This window comes from Triturus cristatus, chromosome 4_1 (assembly GCF_964204655.1).
Source record: "Triturus cristatus chromosome 4_1, aTriCri1.1, whole genome shotgun sequence".
In the NCBI taxonomy this organism is placed as follows: Eukaryota; Metazoa; Chordata; class Amphibia; order Caudata; family Salamandridae; genus Triturus; species Triturus cristatus.
In genome coordinates this window covers 1,018,114,442-1,018,141,595 of record NC_140585.1, presented here as the reverse complement: position 1 = coordinate 1,018,141,595, position 27,154 = coordinate 1,018,114,442, and the positions used below count along the sequence as shown (strand labels likewise).

The window sequence follows — 27,154 nt, the reverse complement described above, 5'->3', positions numbered from 1 at the left end:
ATTCGTGTGTGATGTCACTTTACCATGCCGTTGCATCAATTATAGTGGCATTACCACTAAACTCTAAATGCGTGCTAATAGGACATATTTGTAGTAATCAGGTTACCCACTTGTCCCTTTAAACTAGGTTAGCTCTGGATGCTGAATGAACTGGTTAGGGTTAATCACCTCATGTTTAACAATATCACCAATAATTACATGTGAGTGGGTGTGCCCACTACAAATGCCTTCCCATATGTAACATGCTTGTTGCCTGCGAACTTAGAAAGGCAAATGTATTGTTTGAGCCACCAAGAACTGAAATTCAGTTCACCCAGGCCTCCTCTGGTACTGTGGTCTCTTCTGGTACCTCAGCCGCCTACAAGTTTTCGCAAAGCTCAGTGTGTGGTTAGAAATTGTGGTTTTTCTATATATAATTTAACTCACCGTGATTAACACTTGCATTAGTAATTGGACACGTTCTCAGCTATATATATGTTCTTTACTCCAGATTTATATAGCAGCATATGTTCACAATCCTTCATGCCATCTGCCTCACTATAATAGCAACATATCTAGTTGAACGCTGCTTTTACACATTTTGCTTATAATTATTTTCCTGATTTCCTTCCATAACTCCACATATTTTTAGCGCGAACTCGACCCGAAAGTATCAGAGCGCTTTACATGAGCACCAGTTACATTACAGACGGACACATTCATTTTTGTTAGCCACGGGGAGACTACGTGATTTGCCCAGGATCACAGGATGTTGAGCGTCCCTGCCAAAACTTGAACCCGGTTTCCCAGCTTCGAGGTCCACCGCTCTAGCCGTTATGCCACATCATTCCTCAGTCTGAGTCACATAAAACGATTGGAAATATGATTCCAGGCACTGTTTGATTTTATTCTTAAGGGGTGTATTCTTTCGAGGAATGTAACACATTTGTATTGGAATACCATCAGCTCTGGTGTCTTGCCTGCTTTAACAGTCCAAACAACCTGTTGTCCTCGGAGACCAGACCTAGAAGCCAGATCTGGGTGTGGTTACCTAGTGAAGAGCAATAGGTGGGCTCTTCTGCATTTGTAAACAAGACGAGGCACATCCAAAGATGAAAATGCGTGTGTGGGTGCACATTTAGGATGTTCAGCACTCTGAGCTCCCAATCACAAACTCTAGGTACCTGTTCGGTCTCCAATATTACCCTCCCGGGCAAACCATATTTTCAGTGTTTCTATTTTGTTTAGCAATAACGTCCCACCTTATGATGATTACCATAAGAGTTTATTTACATCACAGCTGGTGATATAGGACATGCCCACCCCAGGAAATCTGTATCAGGTGAGCTCAGGTGGGCCCTGTGTATACAGAAAAAGTCCCTCGGTGAACATGGTGTCTCTCTTTCACACACAGGGAGACAAGCACACCACTTAGTCACTCCTGTCTTTGTGCAAGCACTATGGCAAAGGGAAATCGGGGCGCGATACGAGCGAATCATGGTGGGACCCTCTTTGCATAAAGTATCTACTTTGGACCAGTTGGACCTCAGAGGTTTCCCCACTTCCTCCTGTTGGGGGTAACTGTGATAGACTGCCTTTTCCAGCGGCTCAGGAGTATATTCTGGTTAGAACAGGGAGCTGCCTATCTTGTGTCCAAGCTACTGTGTCAAGCCTTGGCTCGGCCTACTCCTGGTTGCAAGTCTAGTCCACAGGGTTTCTTAATCCCAGTTCTCCATCAGGAGTCTTTCTCTTTAGGTTATGTTTTTTGTAGTCCATGCCCTTCTGTCTGCCCCTACGGCGCTTAATGGCCCACTGGTCTTCTTTCTTTCCTTCGTCATGTTGGGCTCCTTGCTGTCAGCTGCTATTACTGCTCTAAGCACCGGGACGTCCCTTTGCAGGGGCAGCTGCGCGCTCTACAAGACATCTTAACCTAACCTAACCTAACCTAACCTGAAGCAGCAGCCAAAGATCTAAACTGGCCATCCTTAATCAGGAGCAGTGGAGTCAGACACCCCCCAGGAGAATCATCTCCTAATGCCTGATGCTGTCTGCTCCAACGCGTGATGCCGCTGTAGCCCATTCGGGGGAGCACCCAAATGGAAGCATATTGTGGAGTGTGATGTGAGCTCCTTAATAAAGCTACAGTACCAACCCTAGTCTTGCAGAGCGCTCGCTCTACTAAATCAGACATACCTGTGACTTGGTGCAACATGCAAAGAGCCTGAAAACTCATATGGTAAGGGGGAGTCATGCACCCACTCTTGTTGCTGTCAGAAATCCTGTGATTCTGTGGACCAAGATGTCCTTATTCTCGGAATTTAAGCTCATGCTTCCAGAATGTTTATAAATAGGTACACATGGTATCTATGATTTAGTGTTTTTGTAGCAGAGGAGTATTAGTGCTCTTCTGATATGAATAGTCAAGGTGTGCAGTGGGCAATACCGCTATAAACATGACCTTCGAGAATGGTGGTATTGGAAAAATTGCTCTTTTCCGACCTACTGAGAATGATTACATGTAAATCATGAAGAAAGACCGACTATGAAACTACCTTAAGAAGATGATGGGCCAGAGGCCACGAGAAGTTCGTCTCTGCTCTTCCCCTTGATACCTAGGGGCATATTATCAAGCCAGGCGATAAATGTCCTTCACATCTAACATGGGCTTCAATTGGAATTCAATAGAGCATATTATCAAGCCCATTATCGGCGCATTAGCAGCAGTTTTCTGCTGCTAGAGCGGCGATAATTTTATCGCCTGGCTTGATAATATGCCCCCTAGTAGGTATTCGTAAAAGGAAACCAGAGGTCGTCCATCTTTGTATTCCAGGTTCCGCCTTTAGTGGTACTCCTAAGCGACTTCTGCAATTCATTCAGACTTCTTTACAGCATCTGTGGCCAAACACATCTGACTGAGATGTTTAGGAGTCATTTTACAGTCAGCTTTTGCTGGTTTTAGGAGGTGGCCGTGGCTATTTTCAGTCACTGTATTCACGCTGAAGTTTCACGTTTTGAACGTAAGTTTTTGAAAGGAAGTACAATAATCTATCAACCATGTCAAAGGACGTATGATCTTACTTCCTCACCAGGCCTAAGGTGCAGGCAATGTCATGTGACCGCTGTGATTTAGGGAAAATGGCGTAATACGTGTACCAAGATTGGATCCTGACTGGCAAGCTATAGTTGTCCTTATAGTACTGATTATACCCACTGAGGAGCAGGGGATATAGCTTCTGTGGGGAGGTAGACTAAGATTCATCACAGTCATAGGATGGCTGACAGCCAAGTTTAGCTCCAGTACAAACTGGTACTCCAACTGCAGACAGTCTATGGTGTCCATTGTGCTGAACAGGATCTCCTGCTAAACTTGTGCTATTGATCCAGGATTGCAACTGTTGAAGTTATATTGTAGCCCACAGTGGAGCTAATCCGCCAGCCATTGAGGACTAGAGCTGCACGGGGTTAAGGCAGGCAAGGGTTCCCACCAATGCAGTGTCTTCCTGCACCATTCTTAAATTCCCAAAACTGCATTATTTTAGGCTTTATAACATGCAATGGCTGGTTAATGCACCCTGAGTGCTTGGATGTGAAGTTAGTTATGTTGTGACCCTTAGTGATTTGCTGGTTCAACGTTATATTTGGGCCTAATTCGTTAGCAGACCATGTATGTATGTACAGACCACAGAAAGCCCCGATTTTTAGTTTAAGATATCATTTTATCCACCAGTGATGGGTTTGAGTTTCATGTATTGTGATGCTGTTGTGGTAATTGAATGTATGACTCCATAAGGGTAACATTTCACTTTATTAGAAGGATTCAGAGTTGCTGATGGTGAGCAGCATTTGCTAGGAAACCTCAATATTTTCCATTACCACAAAAACAACCTGAAAGCCATACATGAGCCAGTGTGGTCATTCGGTGTATTCATTCACAGCGCTGGCATCTGCAACGCTAAAGTGTCCTTAAGGGGAAAAGATGCAGGACCATTTCCTCTAACGCTGAAATAAGAAGTTTGTGCTAATATGCCAATCAAGAACCGGACAAAGCCATGTAATGCCATGGGATCACATCTCGGTGTGACAGATAGCAGTAACTAAGTGGCAAAGTGACAGGAAGCCTTTTCGGGGGACGCAGATTGATTGGCATGTGCTCCCAAAGCAGAGCAGTAATTGGGAAACATTATTCTGAGTTCCCAAAAAAACACAGGGACTCTGAACAATGAGCTTGGCATACTATAGGGTGGGCGAAAGATGTCCCAATGAAACGTTTCACAAAATATATGATCAATCGATGGCCATTCTTTGACAACCATTATTTGTAATTAAATATGAAAATGGGAGACCAGGTACCAACATGTTAACGTGCCGCTGCGTCACGTCAGCTAAAATATTTAGATATTTTTAATTAGAATCCCTGTAGAGACTGGCTCTTGACTTCTCAGGTTTTAAAAGCAATAAGGTTTTTAGAGGTTTCTTTGATAAAATTCGAGAACAGATGTTGCCCAGTGTTGTAATGATCTACTACGTTTTGTGTTTTTTTGTCTTGGAAAGATTTTTTCCCCAACATTGTTGTATCACTGTGCATGAAGGTAGTAAAATTTAATATGTACACCCTCACTAGGAGTGGCTCACAACATTATGACCCGGTGCAAACCCCTGTTTGCTCAGTGTTCGTAATGATACGTTATGCAATCAATCAATCAGAAGATTTGTAGAACGCTTCTTGTCACCCATGAGGTATCCAGGCTCTAGCAGGGTCCAGTTGATTAGCTGAATAGCCAGGTCTTCAGGGACTTTTGGAACTCTGGAAGAGATGGGGAGGCCCGCAGATGAAAGGGTGGCTTGTTCCATGTATTCGCTGCTCGCTAAGAGAAGGAGCGGCCTCCGCATCTGCTACGTCAGATGCGTGGGGTGAGGGTTAGGGAAAGAGAAGCGGAGCGCAGGGTTCTGGTGGGCTGAAGGAAGTTCAGGTAGTGGTTCAAGAAGGTGGTTCCGCATTTGTGTAGGGCCCTGTGTGCAAGCCTTAATCGTATCCAGATTGGACTACGGTAATGTTTTATATCTAGGTGCCAACAAGGATGTAATCAGGAGGCTTCAAGTGGTCCAAAACTCAGCGGCCAGACTTCTTTGTCAGCTACCTCGAATGACTCCCATTACAGGGTCTCTCATGGATTTACACTGGCTAAAGATTGAAAACCGGTCTAAATTCAAAGCCCTTTGCTATAAGCACAAAATCAATGCCGGTACTGCCCCCTGTTACCTTAATGCACTAGTTCAACCGTACACCCCTTCTCGCCTTCTCAGATCATCAAGTCAGGCAAAGTTTGTAGTCCCTAGGTTTAGACTTACCCGCATGGGCGGACGGTCTTTTGCCTACTTGGCCCCGTCTCTATGGAATCCGCTTCCACCCTCACTGCGTTTTGAACAAAATTATGTTAAATTTCGGAAAAGCATCAAAACGTGGTTATTCAATGTCTGAGCTTTGACCCACTGCTTTCCTCTTTTATTCATGTGTCTGTAGGCGCCGGAAAACCTCCGGGTAGCTGTTGCGCCATATATAAATGTAATTATAATAATAATAATAATAATAATAGATAAGGAGCTTGAACTGGCATCTTTTCTGTACAGGGAGCCAGTGGAGTGCCCTGAGGTAGGGGGTGATGTGGGTTCACCTAGGGAGTTCCAGGATAAGTCTGGGTGCGGCGTTCTGTATGGTCTGTAGTCGTCAGAGGAGAAGAGCTGCGATCCCTACGTAGAGAGCGTTGTCATAGTCCAGTGTGCTGGTGATGAGGGACTGGGTGATGGTGAGTCTTGAGCTTTGGGGTAGCCATTGGAATATCTTACAAAGCATGCGGAGGATGAAGAAGCAGAAGGAGGAGACAGAGTTGACCTGAGTCATCAAACTTTAACACACTTGATAATTACCTGGTGTAGTAAAGTATGGCTTCTGTATTTACAATTTCAACAAGTCAAACCTGCTGGCACAGCAGGAAAAATGCAGATGATTATTGGGACATGTGGAGTTTGTTGCAGTAAGCTCATAAATTATTTATCTAAAATAACAAAACAATTAAGTCTTTAGCTATGGATACAAGATTTTGGGGGTAGTTTATATGTTGGCATTCTGTATACTGGGTCGCACCATACCGCCAACATGAAGGTCCACCCACCGTATTTAAATGCGGACAGACCCTCAGTTTGGCCATGGCAGAGACACCTCTGTCTCAGTCATGGTCAAACTTCTCTGACAGTACTGGGGAGTAAGGGCCATCAGAAAAATGGCTACATGTCCGCCCTCCCAACTTAGATGGGCAGACATGTAGCCATGTTTTACTGTTTCTTACGGCCAGGTAAACCCTGTCAGTAAGGAACAGTAAAAACATTATAATACTCTCCCTGCCATGGGAGAAGACTCCCATGGAGAGGCGAGCATTACATTTTTTCTTTTCCCTTTTCAAGATTGTCTTTTTGTAAAGGAAAAACAATTACTCTGCGCGACAAGGCTGCGTCCTGCTGACACCCCCGTAGCTCAGAGTAATATGCATTAGCAGGAACGGCCCTGACGGTGGTTCCTGGCAATGTGTTTATAAATGAGCAACTACTTGGTGGTCATTTATAAATTAGGCAGGCGGCCTCTCCACCATGTGGCTGGAGTAATTTACTCCATCCCATGGCAGAACGGCCGGCTGTCCACCCAGAAATAAATCAAGCCCTTCTGACTGTAAATTGATCTATTCTTTCCTTTTATCATCAGTGCAATTGGTGTCAGGGTTGGTAGAATGAAACAACACCCCAAGGAGTACCGCCAGCAGTCCCAGTCACCCACCAATTCCAATCAAAATACTGAATAGTAATACCTCAATTTGGAACCATGGCAGGGAAATGGTAAGACACCAAAGACACTGGGATAGAGTGGTGCGAACAGCAATCTCAGATCATCACAAAACTATCACTTGTTAATCTTGACAACACGAATACAATGCAAAGATTTTAGATAAGGTTTTGAATAAAACAGACATGTCCACAACACATGAATCTGTGGCCATTATAGACTACATCACCCTTTGCTCAGGAGGACTGTAACCTACCCCAGGCCTGCCAGGATGCAAGCCCAAAGCAGAAAGATGCAGAGGAAAGTAAGACAGCACTGCAGAGATGATGGGGAGCCTGGCTGCCAATTGGAACAAGATCAAAGCATGACATAAAGCAACAGGGAAACATTGAACCCTAGAGCGAGTGTATACATCCCACTACAAGATATGCTTTAATTGAGGGCTGTAACGAGGATGGAAGCAATCTCACAGAGAACTGTAATCCTACCCCCTCTAAAACAAATTAGGTTGCATGATGTAAAATAAGTAGAGTTTGTCCAAGCAAAAAGAGGGCCCTTAAGGAGAGAGCACAAGAGTTACTTCTATTAACACAACCCTGCTTGAAAGACTTGCCTGAGACCAGAACGTTTTGCGACCTGTGCACTAAATGAGAGGCAGTACAAATGACACCCTACCAATATCTGTATCCGTAGGCCTGGTGTTTGGACTTCTGCAAAAAATAAGAGTGCTCGGACAAAGAAAAATACTGTCTCTAAAGTGAATGAAAATGGAAAAATAAGGAATTTTTCTGAGTTTAGATGCATACCGGTAATTCAGCCATATCTTTGGATTTCTGTCTATCTAAACGGGAGGAAAACAGTCATGAGAAGTATTGGAAAGTCATGCGTGAGAAAATAATTGAAATGCTATTTTGTGAGAATGAATAAGGGTTTCATAAACAAGAAAAAATACCCTCTGTTGAAATGGGAGAATGAAGGAGGAGGAATATGTAAACCTCGTGATGGAAGCAGAAAACCCTTCAATTGATCCTATGCAATGTTGCTAGGTTTGAGAGATGTCTGAAAGAAAAGAGAGATATTACAAATTCCTACTTGTATGATGCTATAAGTACCCAATAAACCTGCTATACAGGAGGTTGTTTACTAGCGAAACATAGTGTATTCAAAAAGAAAGATTGAAAGGGCCCTGCTAAGGGCAGACTTATTATCTGTAGCTCCAGCGCTAGTGACCCCAGTGATGATATAGCGCTTTATTTAAAAATTGAAGTGGGGGTACCACTATAAATCAGCGTTGCCCCCGCCCCGCCAAACGTGCGGTTCCTCCACCCTATTTACACTCAAGGAAGCGTGGCATTTATGCCTGCAGAACCTATGACCTAATGCCCATCCACCATAGAGCTCACTCCATCCAACTGAGAAATTTGGAGTAGGGCACCCATCACCTGTTCTTCCTACCTGGGACAATGTACAGTGGGCCCCATGAGCACAGAAAAAACTCATTGGGAACCAGGGTAATTTTTCTTTGTTCTCAAGGAAAAACTCCCGCTTTGGGAGCTTGTTTCCTGAAAAGATAAAAAAAATAGTGGGTGCATCAAACATGCTGCCCTTTTAGCAAAGTTTCAGTGTATTCAGCAGAGCTTCAACAGTGACTGCTCCGCTGTAAGGACTGACTTACTCACCTACATGCCAGGTGGTCCAGCATCTACATCGTGTCAATATTCGGTACTGAATGCATTAGCTTTTTAGCTGTCAGACTTTTCTAACTAACAAACGTAATAAAGACGTGCAATTTTGAAATGTATAACATTCACCTACCGCCTACCTGTAACACAGTTGAAAATGCTACACATATTTTTGTCAAGGCATAAACACAATGATGGATAGGTTTTGCAATTAGAAGTTACAGTTAACATGTGTTTTTAAATTGCAGTCTATTGCTGGAGGGAAAAGATGATTTCAATATGTGATCAACTATGAAATATTTCTGCTCCGTTTTTTCGAAAGTGAAAAGTGTGGAAAAGAGGGCATTAATTTGAGGAAAACATATCAGTTTAGGGTGCCTATTTTCTGTTTTGAGAATGATTGTTCAGCACTAATAGCAACAAATCACTGTTGGACTTGGTCCTATCTGCAGGGTCATCTCCTAACTTTTTGCCTTCACCATCCTACTTTCTGAACCATTTCTCTTTGGGGATTCTAGGACCCTGTGCACTTTTTAACCAGCGTCAAAGTGCTGGTGCTCGCTCTCTTCAACATGGTAAAACTGCCTCACACCCAATTGGCACATTTAATTCACTTGTAAGTCCCTAGTAAAGTAGTCTCACATGTGCCCAGGACCTGTAAATTAAATTCTACTAGTGGGCCGGCAACACTGATTTACCACTTATGTAGCCCCTTTAAACATGTCTCAAGCCTGCCATTTTATCCAGTGTGTGCAGTTTTAAACTGCCATTTTGACCTGGCAAAATAAACCTTTTGCCAGGCCTAAACCACCCTTTTTAATACAAATAAGTCACCCCTAGAGTATGTCCTCAACAGCCATAGGGAAGGGTGGAGTGTTTTGAAAAAGATGGACAAGTACTTCTAACTTTTAAATGTCCTGGTAGTGAAAAACTCTTACATTAGTTTTTCACTACTGCAAGGCCTACCTCTCCCAAAGGATACAATCAGGTTACCTTATACATTTAATAAGTGCTAACTTTCAATTTGGAGCAAGTAGGAATGTCGAATTTGATGTCTAATGAATTGTAATGTAATACCCTCTTTAATGGTAAAGTTAGACTCAAAGTCATAATTCTGAAAATGCCACTTTGAGGTAGTTGGCATTTTCTTGTCACAAACCTTTGGTGCCTGCAGCCTGTATCCTGAGCCACAGGACAATGAGTAGCTGGCCTTTGGTCTTTGTGTAGTGCTTTCAGACAGTGAGACAAAGGGGAATAGATGTTGGCAGGATGAACCATCTCTGAGGGGGAGGAGCTGTCACCTACCACACTTGCACATCACAAAGGCTCTGCCCCAGAACACTCATAAAGGGTTTGACACTAGTGTTTTGTGCCCCCAGACAGGCTGGGGCTTGGACCGGGAGACAGGAAATTCCAAATAGCTCTGGGGGTAGAAACCTCCGGAAGCTTCTCTTACTCCAAAACTGGCACCAAGTACAAATATAAGACTCTCAGACTCAACTCTACAGTATCCCTCTGGACCTGTGGAAGACTCAGAAGGACTGCTGTGCTGCTCTGCTGCAAGAAGGACTGCTACCCTGCTGCTCTTCTGCCCGATGCTGTGCCTCCTGGGTGAAAAGGACTGGGCCTGCATCTTGAACCCGCGACCACCAGAGTGATTCCAAGGGCTAGTTGACTAGCCTCCTGATCAGAGCCTCAGGGACAGAAATTACTCCAACCACCTTGAACCCACCACCTAGACTCTGTCTACTGTTAGTCCTACTCCTGAAGTGGTGCCACCCCAGTTCGGGACCCTTGGAAGTGAGCCTGAAGGTTCTCCGCCAACCTAGCAGTTGTCCAAGCAGAGCTGAAGCAGTGCGAGTTATTGCCTCGCAGCTCCTCATCGGAACCACTGCTGAACGATAACTTCCTGATGCAGGACTCCGCAGATCTTCGGAACTACGACTGCACAATGCCTCCTCAATGCAGGACCTCACATCACAGCCGCACAACTCCTCAGAACTGCTGCTGCACGATGCATCCTTGATGCAGGACATCGCATCGTAGGCCCACAGCTCCCTAGAGTCGTCGCAGCGTAACACATCTTTAACAAAGGACCTCACATCACAGCCCATCAGAACCATTGCTGCATGATGCATCCCCCGTCCTGGATCTCACAACCTGGATTTAAAGTACATTGTTCAGCGGGCCTAACTCAGTCTCTGCATCTGGCTCAGCCTTTAGGAGCACCTGGCTGGAATGGTATCCCCCAGAAACATCTTAAAATGTGACAGACCCATTTGGGCCCAACCAATGTTGAAACTGTTTAGTGCAGTTGAAGTTTACAACAAAATATAATTCCAGACTCTCGGCTTGGCTCAAAATTGTATCCAATCATCAAATAAAGCAATCCAAAGTGCGTAAAATTATAGACTGATTGTCTCCTTGACAGTGAATCAAAACTGTATGCAAAACTAGTTCTTGATGAAATGGAAGAATGGTTTGAAATAACAAACCTTCCACCATTCTATCAGGTGGGCGTAAGGAAGGAATGCAAGACCCTAGACAATATACTTGCCTTAAATATCAAAGCTGAGCGTGTTGGTGAGAGGAGAAGAGAAGAAAGAGGTTATATATGTGTTTTCTGGATTTTTGTACTGCGTTTGACTGAGTCAACTGTACAAACGTCTGTCGAAAGTTATGTCACTTGAGAATTTACCCCACCCTTCTTAGAGTCATCCAATGACTTTACTGCAAAACCTGGGTCTGCATTAAAGTGGGCGATGGACCACACCTTATTCCTCGGATATGGATTGTGAGAAAGTTAATTAGTAGTTGGAGAGAATGTGGGTCTACACCAAGTAATAGTGCCACTATTTCTTACTGTAGGTATCCTTAATAACTGTAGCACAGGAGCAGGCAGGCTTAACTTAGGAAAAATTGTTAAAGCATTTATCAGAACACAATAATTAAGAAGTAGAAAACACAATAAAAATCTCACTTCAATTTATAAAAATAGAGAAAATGTTAATGAGCAGATAGTTACCAAAATGACAAAAGCTGGCACTAAAAAGCACAAAGGGCCAAGTGTGTGTATCTGGTTGCTCTAGACCATGTCAAAGTCAAAAGTTAAGACTGACTATGGTGGAGTGCGAGTCAGATACAGAGGCCAAGTTCATCCTGGTGGAAATGTATCTTCTGACTTAATCATTTCTCTGGAGAAAAGTCCTTGCAGGCTGGTCGGGGTGCAGGCAGGATCTGAGGGAGGGTTCACCGACAGTGGAAGGCTGAAGCGTAGGCCCTCAGTGAGAACATCGGCTCCGGTGCAAGTTCAAGACTCTTAAAGTCGATAGCGGGAAAACTCCAAGTGGTTGAAGTCCAAAATTGGGACACAAGAAGGTATTCATTGGGTTGCTGCTCGGTGTTGCTCTCAGTGAAGTACTTTATGCTCAGACTTAGAAACTTTTCTGGAAGTCAGGACCCTTCCAGCTGGACAAACCAGCAAGTTTAGTCTGACCAGCAGTTCGGTATCTGAAGCTGCGGTTTGGCGGTGGTCCGGTGGTCACATATGATTCTTTTGGCAGAAAGTTTAGAAAATGATTTTAAGTGTCTAGTCTTGCAACATTGAAGGGGGGAAAAGTAAACTCTAACACCAGCCAAGAGTTCAAGAAATTTTGGGCACCACTTAGGGTTAGGACTCAATCACCCAAAGCCATCAGCAGTGTCCAGAGCAAATTCAGTTGTATCTAGCCAGATGTATTCAGCAGAGATTTGGGTTTCTTGCAGCTTTTGTGTTCCTGGAGCTGAACAGGTGGCCAGCCAACTTGCCTTCGAGTCTACTATTCTATTCTGGGTACAAGTGGGGAGCAGGTACAGCCCTTGGGATTTCTCTCCACATATTCAACAGCAGGTGCAGGCCTTCTTCTGTCTTCTACAGGTCCAGAGGTTTTCTGAAGAAGGTACTGAGGGTGCCTCCTTATGCAGTGCCAGCCTGTGGGCGGGAAAATCTCCTGGCTGCTCCCTAACCAATGGGGTAAATGTTCCCAGGGGTGTCCCTATCCACGTTTACAACACTTCCTTTGTGTTTTACTGTAAACTATCCAGTAGTGCCCCTCTCTGCCTAGAGAATGAGTTACTTAACTTCGGTAATGCCTTATCTGGTAGAGACTCCATCTAGCTGCAGATTCCTTACCTTAGAATTATACCCAGTTTATTTTCGTAACTTCGCATGCCAGAAGCATGAAGCCACTAATAGGGCACTGAAAGTGGAACAGCCCAGATCTAAAAATCCATTTGCAGAGCAGGGAAGATGGGTGGGTCGGTAAGGAGTCTGTGACTGGATAGTCTCTCTACCAGACATGGCGTTACTAAAGGCAAGTAACTTGTTCATCTGATAGAGACTTCTAGCCACAGATTCCTTGCCTTAGAATAGATACCCAAGCAATACCTCCCTGAAGGTGTACCTGCAAACTGACTCAGAATAGTTCTGGAGGACCAAATGGGCAAAGTGTCCGTCACGACGGACCTGACTGTCAAGGCAGTAGTGTTTGGTAAGCATGCGCAAATATGCCTACATAGCAGCATGACTGATGTCCAGAACAGGAACTCCACAAGCTAATGCAGTAGACCCAGCTTTGGTTCCAGTGGAATCAGCCCGCAGGCCCTCAAGGGGCTAATTCATAGCACATAGCAGATCTTTATCCAGAGTACAATCTACCTGGATATGGTCCATTTCTTCACTGCTTTCTCCTTCTTTGTTCTGGTGAATTAATCATGCTTTTGATATTCTGTGAAGCGATTGATATAAAAGGACAGTGCCCTCTTAGGGTCCAACTGGTGTAGTCTTTCTTCCTCCTTGGAGGGGTGAAATGGAGCACAGAAAGTCAGCAGCGTGATACTTTGGCTGACATGGAATGGTGTCACCACTTTTGGCAGAAAAGAGGCACAGGTTCTGAGAACCTTTTTTTGTGGGATGAAGCTGGTGTATGGAGGGTGAACAGAAAGAAGTAGCTCACTGACATTCCTGGCTGATGTGATGACCAACAAAAAGGCTTTCTTAAATATCACAAGTCTGAAAGGACAGCTATGTATGGGTTCAAAGGGGAAACACGTCAAAAGGATTGTCTCTGCTGAAAGAAAAGTAGCTGATAAGCCCCATATTTAGCGACAAAAGGGGCAAAAGGAAGAGTGAGATTGGTGTGGGGCCATGGTGACTGCCACTGGGTGGTGACCTTGCTCTCCTTGAAGTGCTTAAACAATGAATTAGCTTTTTCGCTGAACAGGCAAGTGCCTTCAGAGGGCATCAGGGCCGGACTGGCTACCAGGCGTTTTGGTGTGCTGCCGAGCTGGGGGCTGATTTCATTGATGGGAACCTGCGTGTGCTCCTAAATAAACAAAGCAAAACAATTGTTTTTAAGCACACGCATGTCCCCATCAACGAAATCATCCTCGAAGCTCGGCAGCACACCAAAACGTCCGGTAGCCAGTCCAGCCCTGGAGGGCATATCTGTAAGGGATGCCTCGACATCCCCCAAAAAGCCAGATTACCTCCGCCAGGCGTGGAAGCGGAGGGCCACTGATGAAAAAATTACCCTTCCCAGCGAGTCTCTGGTATCCAGTCCACATTTGATAGCAACCATTCTGAGTGGGGTACCCCCGGCTGAAGTACCTCTGTCAAGATATTGGTCTTGACCTCCAGGGAGGGCAGCTGGAGGTTGAGGACTTCAGCTGGCCTCCTCGCCACCATAGCAAAGAAAGCCCCGTCCTCGGTAGCCACACTAGGAGGAGACTGCTCCTGATACTAGTTGTCGTCCTTCGATTGGACCATAAGGCCTTGATGGGGATCAGGGTAATTATAAGGATCCTCAGATCCACCCCAGCCAAACTCCCGATAGTGTCTGTCAAGGAAGAGAGGCACTGTCTCTGACCCGGGGCAAACACTAGGGTCCTGGCGCCGCCGGTGTTGATGTCGAACTACACCAGTCCGACTCCGTGTCGGAGTCAAGAATATCTATGGGCTTGGCACTGAGAACGGCGTCACAAGACTAAACCCTGCAGAATGTTTGGATTCACAACTTAAGTTACTTCGGATCTGGAAGCGGCTCCAGAGGGCCCGACTGGCACCAAGGGTGAACCCACCGGCAGAAGTCCAGTCAGAGCACCTCTCAGACAAGGGACCCGTGTGCGCTCCAGAGGGGTCTGCACGCTTAAATCTGAGGTGCACAGCTTCATAAAACTCCTTGAGTTGGGTGGAGGTCGTTCTGGCTCCAGGAAACTCAGGGAGGCGTGGAGCAGACTCAAGCTCAAGTTCACGGGTGGAGTGGTCTGCATTCGTGGTCCAAGTCCTCTGCAGTAGTATGTACACTGGTTTTTCTGGAGTCTCTTATTTTGGGTATGTGATGGTGTATTTAGAATTATCATAAATATTTGAGTGCTGTGTTGGAGAGTGACACAATGTGTAGTTGCCCGTAGCCCAGCTCCAGGTCTTGGCTCCTTATAGGCCAGCTAGTGCAGCAGCGATCTATGTGTGATTCTAACTCTACTGAATCAAAAAGAACCATCATAGTCCCTTAACCATGAGAACGCAGCATGTTCCACATCATCCATTGTATTTACACACTTAAATCTTCATCAAATACACACTGCCACAGTGGGGACTGGGGAAGTCATCTTTATTAAAAGGTTACACCTTTCGATTGTGGAAGTTTTTGCAGCATTTTTTGTCAGATGTAGCTGAACCACGGTGGGTGAGGAAGGTTATGGAGGTGATTAGTAGTGGACTGGAGGAACTAGGACACAATAATGGTTTATCTATCATCTGTTGACATTAAGTGAAGACCCCACAGGAGTCATTTGTCCCTAAAAATCCCTCATAGATTTTAATCTGACTGTTTATTTGTTTATTTTGCAGGACTGAGTGCAGCAACTGTGAGGTGGGGGAGCAGTGTGGTGTAATTATGCACGGGAATGCTGTTACATTTTGTGAACCCTACGGCCCAAGAGAATTGGTAAGTTGTTTGATAATTTCCTTAAGTTGTGTGCAGCAGTTTACTGCATCTGTCAATTTAGATGTGATTGACAAACATATTAGAGAAGATATTCTGTGGTACTCGCTTTAGAGTACCATTGTGTTTAGTGTGCATTTTTACAGTATAAAAAGAGAGATTCTGTTAGCACTCAAAGAAAGCATAATTTATGCATACATTTTTGTGATCATAAAAGCACTGTGCCACAGTAGCACTTCTTAATACTCATGTTAGCTATAAGAGACATGAAAATGGATGGGGTAAATGTGCTGATAACCAAGATTATATTTCTTGTAGGGTATTGGCTAAAGGTCCAAAGTAAGTGCAATGCCATCACTCAGAAGTGCTAACTGTTTTCTTTTCTCCACACTGTATCATGGGGAACACAGGAGGTGTACAAAAGGAAGCTCCCTCCCTTTTCTTGTTTCTGTATGGAGTAGTTTCCAAATTAGCTCATTGTGTAAACAATTCTCTTGTTCTCAGTCGAGAAATCAGTCAAACAGCATTTGTAAAGTGCTACAATGTCTCCCCCAGGGGTATCTGGGCGCTGTGTCTCAGTAGAAGAGCCTGGTCTTGAGTCTCTTTCTGAAGTCTGCTAGCGAGGGGGCTGTACGGAGCTGGATGGAGAGGTTGTTTCAGGTCATGGCAGCGATGTAGGAGAATGAGCAGCCACCACTGCGGCTGCGATGAATGCCCTGGGGAGGTGCGAGGGCGAGTGAGGAGGAGCACAGGTGTCTAGAGGGTTCAGTCGCTGGTTGAGGTAGGCGGGTCCCAAGTCATGGAGGGCTTTATAGGCATGCGTGAGGATCTTGAATTGACATCTCATCTGGATGGGGAGCCTGGGGAGGTCTCTCAGGTGGGGGGTGACATGGGTTCATTTGGGGAATGTCCAGGATGAGTCTCTCTGCAGCGTTCTGCATGGTTTGTAGTCTTCTGAGGGGCTGGGTGGAGATGACGTCATAGAGGGCGCTGCCATAGTTGAGGCGGCTGGTGACGAGGCCCTGAGTGACGGTCTTTATGGTGTTGGTAGGGATCCATCTGAAGATTCTGTAGAGCATGCGAAGTGTGTGAAAGTAGGTGGAGGTGACTGCGTAGACTTGTCGTTTTGTGGTCACTTGGCTGTTGAGGATGATGTCTTGGTTGCGTGCATGGTCGGTCGGTGTGGGCATGGGTCCGAGTTTTGCAGGCCACCAGCTGTGGTCCTATGTGGAGGAGTTCTTCCCAAAGATAAGTACCTCAGTTTTGTCGGAGTTGAGCTGGAGGCAGTTGTCTCTCATCCATCCCCTTATGTTGCTGTGGTAGACAGGTAAGTAATATGAGAAGTCGTTGTCTCATGTAGTAGATTCGTTTTATTGATACAACCACTTCAATCACAGCAAGGAGCCGCGTCCCCCGGAGGCTCGGTCAGCAACTGACAACAGCTGATCGAACACCCGAGAACAAACCCTGCCCACGTGAGAAAGAACAATAACACATTCGAAATACATGACATCAAAGTTACATAAATACTAAGCCACTACATCACCTCCCCCCTTTATACAATAATGGAAACACAAACATCTTAATCAGCATTAATATGGAACAAATTCCTTGAACTTTAAACAAGGTTTTCTGATACGACACCCCCGTGAACTACTTGTTTCCATTCCTACTGAGTTACCCACAGGCAAATTATTCGGCAAGCATACATTCTCATCAGAGGATCCTTGTCTTTCCTGATCCTGTAACCAATGAGTCCAATCTAGCTCATGTTCCACTACAGAAGTTTTCTTGCTTTTAATTAAGTTAGCTTGTTCTTTAGTTACAATTGTCTTTTATTCCACCATCCTTTACCTTGAAGGAATGCAGCACCTGTGCTAGCTTTACAAACCAAAACAGGATTTGAAAATATCGATTCACCTTTTCTAACTTTGAATGGCTTCTTAAATAAAACCCAATCACCCACAAGAATTTCAGAACATGCAGAAGAATTTCTTTTGCCAAACTTTTCTTTAATTTTCTCTTGTTTTGCTCTCACAACATCTGAAATATTCTTTCAATCCGAGTCAAGATGTGTAAACTCACCATTGTCTAACCAAGATGGCAGCAAGGCGGAGTTAGCCGTTCTACCTCTAAGAAGTTCAAATGGGGTGATACCAGTAGTACAGTGTGGTGAAGTATTATAATTCCACACTTTTTCTTGTAAAAACATCCCGGCCAGTGGCCAGCGCTGTCTGTATTCCTTCCTTAAGTACTTTATTGCCCCTTTTCACCAGTCCGTTAGAAGCTGGGGAGTACATGGCCACCTTCAAATGCTTAATGTCACGACTCCTCAAAATGTACACCTTTTATTTGAAACAAAGTGAGTCCCGTTATCAGTTACTAATGATCTAGGAGCACCTTCCAGTAAAAATACTTTGTTCAGAAAAGAAATGGTGTTATCTGTGGTGGGAGCGTCTACAAATCTGTAATACATCCACTTAGAGTGATAATCTATAGCTAAAATCAAATATCTCAATGACTCAGTTAGTAAATTATAAGGTCCTGAAAAATCCAATCCAACTTTTCCCCAAGGTTTCTCTGGGAACTTTGCGGGATGCAAAGGTAACTTTGAAAGTTTCCAGTGCTTGTCCGATAGCAAACACTCTTCACAGCCTTCCACCATACTTCTCACCTGGGCATCAAGAGCAGGCTACCAGTAATGCTGTTTAATCCTCATGCTGGTTTTAGTCACCCCTAAATGCCCATCATGAGCAATCTTGATTAAAGTTCTTCTTAAACAACCTGGGGGTATGAACTTATCTCCCCTTAACACCAAACCATACTGAAATTTCATCTGCTACTAAAGACATTTTTGTTATCTCACCAGATACATTTCTTGAATCCGGCCATTTAGTAGAAGAATATTCCACAACCTTGGACAGAATAGGATCCTTAGAACATGCATCTTTCAATTCTGACTCAGAGATAACTGATTTGCAATTCTCCACTGCGTCTAGTACTGCCACACTTTCAACTTCATCTTCCTCCACAACCTCCTCAACATCCTTTCCTATAAACATTCTTGACAAACAGTCAGCTTGAAAATGTTTGCTCCTTGAATATGTCATCACAAAATTATATTCTTGTGACTTTTAAATTAATCTAGTTAATCTTGCAGACATAGTATTGTTTGACAACTTGCAAAATATAAAGGTAAGGGGCTTGTGGTCAGTAAAAATAATGAACTTGCGATCCTATATATACATTTTAAACTTCTGGGCCGCCCAAACACAGGCCAGACCCTCCCGCTCAATGGTGCTGTAATGTTTCTCAAAAGATTTGCGCGATCTAGAGGCGAACGCCACTGTTTGTTCCTTGCCATTCACCTTTTGAATAAGGACCGCCCCAGACCATTCATACTGGCATCAACTGTGATAATAGATGGGCAATCATCACGAAAAGCATGTAAGGATTAAGCTGAAATAATCAAATCTTTTACATTTGCAAATACCGCGTCAAGCTCTTGAGACCATACACATTTTTTAACTTTCTTGAGTAACCCTCGCAGTGGCTCAACAATCTGTGCATAGTTATTGACAAATCTCGCATAATACTCTGCAAGACCCAGGATGGAACAGAATCTTTATCAGAAGGTGGTCTTGCCTCTTTGAGAGCCCTGATAACTGAAAATTTTGGTTTGATGCCTTTGCAAGAAATTGTGTGACCCAGGTAATCCAATTCCTTCACCCCCAATTTATATTTGTCAGCCCTTACAGTCATTCCATATTTACCAAGGGACATCAACACCTTTCTCAGCAGCTGCACATGATCATCTGAACTTTTTGAAAAAATTAGTATATCAGCCAAGTAAGTTTGGACACCCTTCATTCCTTTAAAAACTGTGTCCATCAATCGCTGAAAGACGCTAGCTGCGGATGCTAGACCAAAGGGAAGTCTCAGGAACTTATAAGCACCGAAAGGTGTAATGAATGTTGTCAGTTCCTGAGACTGTCTAGCCAGTGAAATCTGATGATATGCCGATTTTAGATCGATCAGTGAAAACCACTGAGCTTCCCCCAAATTTGCACTAAGCTCATGGATCTTAGGGAGAGGGTGTCAGTCAATTACGATGTTTTTATTCAAGTCCCTCAAGTCCGCACAGAGTCTAATTTCACCTGTCTTTTTGCGGGCAACCACAATGGGGGCAACCCAGTGTGACGACTCGATGGGCTGAATAATGCCTTGTGAACATAGTCCCTATAACATGGATTGTAATTCTTCTCTGGCACTCAAAGGGACCGGTCTGACTTTATGTGCCACTGGGTGTATACTTTCACACAACCAATTTGATCCTTGAACACAGATTTAAATTCAGACATCAAACTTTTAAAATCAATAACGGATTCATTCACACTGCCCACAAAGAATTCATTAACCCTCATAGGATTCACATCCCCTGGGACTAAATATAGGCCCAAACGTGCCAGGTCCTTCCAACCCACAATGTTTTTACCCTTAATGGCCACATATAATTTAGTAGTAATTTTCCGTTCTAAAATTTCACCATCAGATATAAAAAATCCCAACATATCGATATCCTTTTCACCAAAGGCCTTTGGATTCACGTCTGAACTTGAAAGTGTAACTTTTTCACCCCAGTTCTCCAGAAAATATGAATCATGCAGAATTGCTATTGGAGATCCTGAGTCGGCCATGACTCTTGTCTCTTTATCATCAATCGAAGCCATACACAAGGGGCCTTTAATCTCTAAAGGGTCATCCGTACAATCCACTGTTAAAAGTGAATTATCGAAGGATTCAGCACAACCATCTGTTTCGATGTCGATACTTCGAACTTGAACCATTTTCGTTTGACCTCTGCAAAGCTTTTGAAAGTGACCAGTCTTTTTACATATAGAACATCGTCTACCTAAAGCAGGGCAACCTGTAAAATTACCAATGTGGAATTTTGACCCACACATGTAACAGAAAGACTGATTTTTCCTTTGAATATATTAGCCAAGCTGTCTTTTCAGCCCACAGCCAATAAACCTTCCTCTTGAGTGTCTTCCGACTCAGAAACTAGATTAACTTTGGTTGTCGAACTGGATTGCATAACTTTAGTAGAGATGACTGAGCGTTCCATACTTAAAGCCATATCTATCACCTCCAAAAGAGAGGGATTTTTACAACTAAGAATCCTTTCCTTTATCTCTTGTGATGCACAATTGAAGACAAACTGGTCTCTGATGATGTCATCTGATAAGGGTCCAAACCCACAGGTAGTAGCTAGAACTCTCAAAGCTGATATATACTCTTCCACTTTTTCTTCCTCCCCCTGGTTTCTTTTGTAAAACTTATGTCTCTCTAACATTATATTAGGAAGCTCCTAAAACTGTTTTTTAAGTCTTTTATTTAGCCTCCAAATAAATTTTCCAGTGTCTGTCACCTGATTGACCAGTCGGAGGTGGAATAGGAGGTAAATTCTGAAAAATGCGTTGGGCCGCCAAACCCAAACTACCAAAAACAAGAGCGAACTTGCAAGCAGGTGAGTACTCTGTAGCATCTATAGCCACTAGATGGTTGTCAAATAAACAGAACCACTCTTGCCAGGGTAAACCTGGTTTGCCAGGTTTCACTAAAAATGGTGGTGGTTGAGTAACTTGGGCAATTTGCTATGATGTTGCCATAACTGTGAATATTTAAAACGAATTTGCAGTCACAAACAATTATTTGCACATCACTTTTTAAAATATCGCCAAATGTTGAAACTTTAGGTTACTTAAATATCTTTTGAATATTGAAAATTAAGGTGTGCACATCACCGTGATGCGCAATGAGTAGTTTGATCATTAAAAACAATCCAAATTGAGGTGTGCGCGTCACTGTGATAAGTGATCAGCTGATCACTTACTGTCTTCGGTCGCGCTGAATTGCCCAAAGCAAGATGACTCCTGTACGTCTTGACGTTACGTGATCACGTAAGACCTCTGAGTCTCTGTACCAATGCGCAGTAAGCATGCGCGTCAGATTCTCGTAAGCCTTGAGCTGCGCAATGTGATGCGCGCAATGAACGTTTCACAGTTTGTTAAGGCGCAAGAGACTTGCGCGCGAGGGGGACCGCCCTTGCTAAATCCAACAATACATTAAAAATCTATACTACCAGTTTTTTTGAATCGACTTCGACGATGCCAAGAAGACCTCTGACACGGAAGAAAAATGTCCTTTTAAATCAAGGACAGCAGCTGGTGAGAACGAAGCGTGGGTTTCTTCGGATTTTCGTATTCCGATGGTGTGGTTGAAGGTACTCCCGGTTATCACCAATATGTGGTAGACAGGTAAGTAATACGAGAAGTCGTTGTCTCATGTAAGTAGATTAGGTTTATTGATACAACTTCTTGAACCTCGGTAAGGAGCGGCGTCCCCCGGTGGCTCGGTCAGGTTACAACAGCTGATCGAATACCCGAGAACGAACGCTTCCCACGTGAGAAAGAACATTAACACATTCGAAATACATGACATCAAAGTTACATAAATACTAAGCCACTACGGTTGGTCATGGAGTTGCAGAAGCTTATTTTGGTGTTGGAGGGGTCCTAGGTGTGTAAGAAGATAAATTGAGTGTCGTCTGCATAGGAGATTATGTTGAGTCTGTGGGATTGACGACTTCTGTGGTGAGGGTCATGTACATGTTGAACGGGGTGGGGCTGACGGATGATCCTTGTGGTATGCCACATAAGATGTCCTTGGTGCAGAGGTGAAGGCAGGCAGTCCGATGCTGTGCAGAGGTAAAGGCAGGCATTTCGATGCTGTGTGAGCATTCTGTAAGGAAGGAGGCGGTCCACTTGAGGAATCTTGCTGTATGCCTATGTTGTCTGTTGATGAGGGTGCTGTGGGAGATGGTGTTGAAGGCAGCTGAGAGGTCAAGAAGGATCAGGGCCACGGTTTCTCCACAGTCGAGGAGTGTTGTGATGTTATCTGTTGTGGCAGTCAGTGCCGTCTCAGTGCTGTGGTTTGCCCTGAATCCTGATTGTGAGGCGTCCAGTAGGTGGTTATGTTCCAGGAATACGGTGAGCTGCTGGTTGATGGCTTTCTCAAGTACTTGGCTGGGTAGGGGAGTAGGGAGATTGGACGATAATCTTTTAGATCGCTGGGGGTGGCAGAGGCTTCCTTTAGGTGGATCGACAAATTGCTATTTGCTGATTAAGTTGTTCTGGTCTCCAGGACACTATGGCTTTACTGAGCCTCGGAGACCAGATAACAGATTAATGTAAAACTAAATATGTAATATGTAATTTCCATAAGTCATTTAGACCAAGCATACATTAGGATAACTCTCCACAGCAGAGAGTCCTAAATGTTGACTCTCTGAGTACCAAGGTTAGTGATGACTCCTGATGGACCAAGACAGTAGACAAGAGCACCCTATTCTTCTACCACAGGAAAAGTATCATTATGTGCTTTAGTGGTAAATATGCAACATCTCGTCCTCTTATAAAGCATAAAGCCTAAAGACTGGGTGGCGGTGAGTAGTATTTGATTCCATACCATGAGGGTAGTGGATGCTTAGATTAGCCCCTTACATCCATACTTATTTGAGAACGGTGTGATCTGGATTGTTGCTTTGCTTTGGTGTTGCTACCCAGGACAGTTGATAAAGTTGGTGAGCATCGAGGTTGATCAGGGTGTGCTTCCCTGTTCCTGGTGGGGTGCTATATTACCTTCTACTTATCAATCTACTTCTAGACATGTTACCTCTTTATTCAATATTGAAAATATGCAATCTCAAGTGTATTAAGATAGCGTTCAGTTACTTCTATGATTGCAACCCTAGCAATAAGGATAGGATACAAACCCATGCTTGTTTGTTCAATATGGGTTTGAAGGAATTGTAGAAAGCTGACTGTAAAAGAGAAAGTTTTCATGAAGAATATGTGGAAGATCGCTGCTTGTACCCCTGTCCCTCTGCTGCATCTTGAGCTGGACTTTAAAGGATTGCATCTGTGAAGCCCGATTCTTAAAGTGAAATTTAGTCATAAAGGTATGTTTATGACCACATTTACCAATTTTACACCGCTAGGATTATCTGGATTTTCTGGCAGGAATAGACCAATTGAATTATGCAAAAATCTCTGCCATGAGTGCATTGTTTCTCCCCCCGAAAATCTTGCTTATGGAGTGGGAAGTTGTTCTTTCCAAGCATGGTTAACCTTGGAAGTTTGTGAATGCACACAATATGGATGTTTGTGGGCATTCACAAACTCCTCTCAAACAGTAAAATTTATTTCTCCAGGCAAGGGCTGGCGTAGATCACTTTCTACGCTGGGAAAGGGAATTGATCATGGCCAAATTTGGTGGTGGTGTATGTGAAGGACTTTCTCCACGCGGAAAAGGATTCTTGCATGGAGGAATTTTTTGCATGCATTTGAACAGGAGATCCTATTTTCCCCTTTTGGAGATTTCTGGAGAACTTGTACAGCAAAAATAGGATCCCACTAGGAATGTCTAACAGCTTTCCCAGAAATATGCCTGGAAACCTGCAACTGCCACAACACTGAGAACATTTGTGAATTCCATAAATTCTGAAAGTTGCATCCAGGCGAAGTCGGGGATATCTGCCTGGAATTCTGGCTTTCTTTGTGAATGAAGCCCTGCTGGTCTATTCAAAATGTAGTGTTATGAATATGGAAGATTAGGTCAAGTTAGAAGAATAATGGTATAGGATGAGTGGGTCTCTGCTCTTAGTTGAGATGAGAGAAGGGCTTAAAAGCATTAAGGAGTGCTTTAGTGCGGAAGTTGCTGAATCACTAGTTGCGGATTGCAGATATTACTAATTTCCCAAATTGTTGGCCACATTTTATGGATAGCGCCTCTTGTTTTTTTTGGTTTCTTGTTAAATTGTTCTAATTTTGTTTGGGAAATATTCTGGCATTTGAGGATCGTTGAGATATACATGTGTCAGACAGGAGATATTTTATGTTTTAGAGGGTTTGAAAAGAGTTATTGAAATTCTCTCAGATATATGCCATGAAGAGTGACTTTATCCATTTTTTCAAAGTGTATGTTTCTGAATACTGGTTTGCATAATTAAGTGTGCTGGCAGGGTCTGCATTAGTGCTGACAGTGCTCGGTGCGACAATTTTTGTTGGTTTCTCCAAATAACAACCTTCTCTGCGTATCTCTCACTACCACCTTCCGACGATGCCCCTAATCTCTTACAAACCCCTTTTCACATTTCTTTAATCCCTTTTATAGCCCACAGTAGTGTATTAGAGCACTTTAGATCACACACACTTGTTACACAGAGAAAATTAATCATGCAAGTGTGAAATCAATGTATAGGACAGGGTACGTAATAGATTGAGGGCTGCATGGTGTAGGAGTTACATACTATTCATATTGGTAGGCATTATATTTTAGGAGTTCTTAGGGTGGAGAAACTCAAAAACAGTCTTTAAAATGTAACCCAGTGGTTGGAGTTGTCTGCCCTAATAAGAATGTGTTACTACCCAAGGGAGCCATTTAGCAATTCAGACTATTTCAGGCCTCCAAAGCAATAAGAATGGCTTGGGTGGCAGGTAATAGTAATTTTAATATATATTGAATTCATAATTACCTGTTGTCGTGGTCATCACTAAATTAGCTGGACAGCGCCACCCTGTGGCAGACTGTCACAAGCGCCACAGTTGACAATTATGTACGTGCCTGGTGCCAAGCCCCGGAAACGACTGGCTCAAATTAAACTCTGCTTGGCACTGTGTGCTGGTCTCCCCTGCCAGTAGATCAGGCTTATTTTACTCTCATGTAGCTGATTTCAGTTTATCAGGATCTAAGTCCCAAATTGAACCATGGTCTTAACTGGAGCTGGGGTATTTCCATATTCAGTTTTTCTGTGCAACCGTGGTGTTTGCAGCGCCTTTTTCTGTGGCATTGCTATGATCTAATTGTCCTGATATTCTATGTGGCGACAAAGTTTAGAGGGCCAAAGATACGTTGGTCACTCCGACTTATTTTATGACAGCGAACAGATCCCAGTTTTGGTAGCTTTACATTTGTATTTGCTATATTTAATACGTATTTTTTACCTTTCTGTTTTATTAGCCGATGTTATGGTAGAGAAACATGTAAGGTTTCTACTGGGGCATTTGCTGCCACAAAGCAGCAACAAGCCTTGGGAGACAAGCAGTGCTTCATTGGTAAATACATAAATAAATAAATAATGTAATTAAATAAGTGCAGAGGCCCAAAGCTGTTCTTAAGAGCATGCTGTTGGTGCTGAATACAGGGGGTGCCGAATAATAAAGCTTCCTAGTCTCTCCTCCTCCACGCAAGAATTCCTGTGCCTATATTTCACTCATGCATGTTCTTTTTCACTCCTGCTTCTTTCTCCCTTTGTCGCTGTTTTCTGTCTTTTTCCTCATCCTCCTTTTCTGCCATCCTCTCTGCTGTTTTGAGTCAAAGTCTGAGGATGGGAAATAAGTCCTAGTTCCAAACACTGAGTGCTGGAGCCTCCATAAGCAACCACCGGCACAAATTAAGCACTGGGGTCCTGAATTACGTCCAGTAATAAGGAAATTAAAAACATTATTAAATGCTACCAGTGAGTCCGTCCCATGTTGGAGGATTCTGTATTACAGAAATGCCTTGGGGAGAGTATGACTTTCTCTTAATTATTTTAACCTCAGTTATTAAATTAGAGTGTAGACATTATGCAAATGACGGCAAGTTCTACACTTTCACAAATTACATCAGAAAATCATCTGTGCCTTACCGAAATCCACATGCGAGGTCTCATTATTTGTATGTCAACAGCACACATTCCCCCAACAAAATAAGCATGCATTTTACATAGTGGCTGTACCCCCAAACTGTAACATTATAGACTGTTATCTTGAAAAAGATTCACATTGGATTAAACAAGCATAACATTTGTGTTCATTTGTGTAAACGTGGGGCAAGGGATTTGATGAAGGAGTGCAGAGTTTATACCATCCATGTCAGCCTAAAAGTTGTACCTCATCAAAAAACAGCCGCTATCGATATACTTCTTTCCCAGGACCCCCAAAATTCTTAAATTGATGCTGCCTCGTCGTTTTCCTCCATAGGTAACATAACTCTATTACTCTATGCTCACAATTGGAATGGTCGGTGGAAAACAACATCTGTAAATGGTAGTCCCCTAATGGGTAATTTATCACAGTCTCAAACTGCATATGTACGTGAACCCTCTGCCCTCTGCTTCTACTGCAGTCAGTGAGATCACAGAAACAATTTCAAATGTTCCAGTGTGTAGTATTACACCAGAGACAAATGGTTGAGGGGGCTATGAAATGGCTACAGAGAAGCAACATCATGTGTTTATCCGAACCATGCAAAGGAAGGGTGTCTGCCAAACATTCTGCTCACTGTAAATTACTTAATCTAGTGTTCAGAGTCACCCATGGCATGGCTTCTATTTATTGATCTGCCCTAATCCCAAGACACACTCCTCCATGGCTATTATCATACTCCATACTCAAATTCCCCTTTACCCCATTGTGTTTCACATCTTTGCAGTTGCTCAGACCACTACTCTGGAACACACTCCCCATTCACACAGGAGCTAGCCACTCCCTTGGTGACATTACACAGGCCTACACGGCTCAATTCAGGGAACTTTAAAACTCCCCCGCTTGCGCACCCCTCCTCTCTAGGCA

At 43.7% G+C, this 27,154-nt stretch overlaps 1 protein-coding gene across 1 annotated transcript in view; it reads left to right on the top strand.

Annotated features, from left to right (window-relative positions):
* RELN (reelin) overlaps nt 1-27,154 on the top strand; it is a 1,440,257-nt gene that overhangs the window by 566,143 nt on the left and 846,960 nt on the right. The window contains exon 7 of the mRNA XM_085653954.1: nt 15,383-15,479. Coding sequence (XP_085510080.1) covers nt 15,383-15,479 — 97 coding nt within the window. The remainder of the gene's footprint in view (nt 1-15,382; nt 15,480-27,154) is intronic.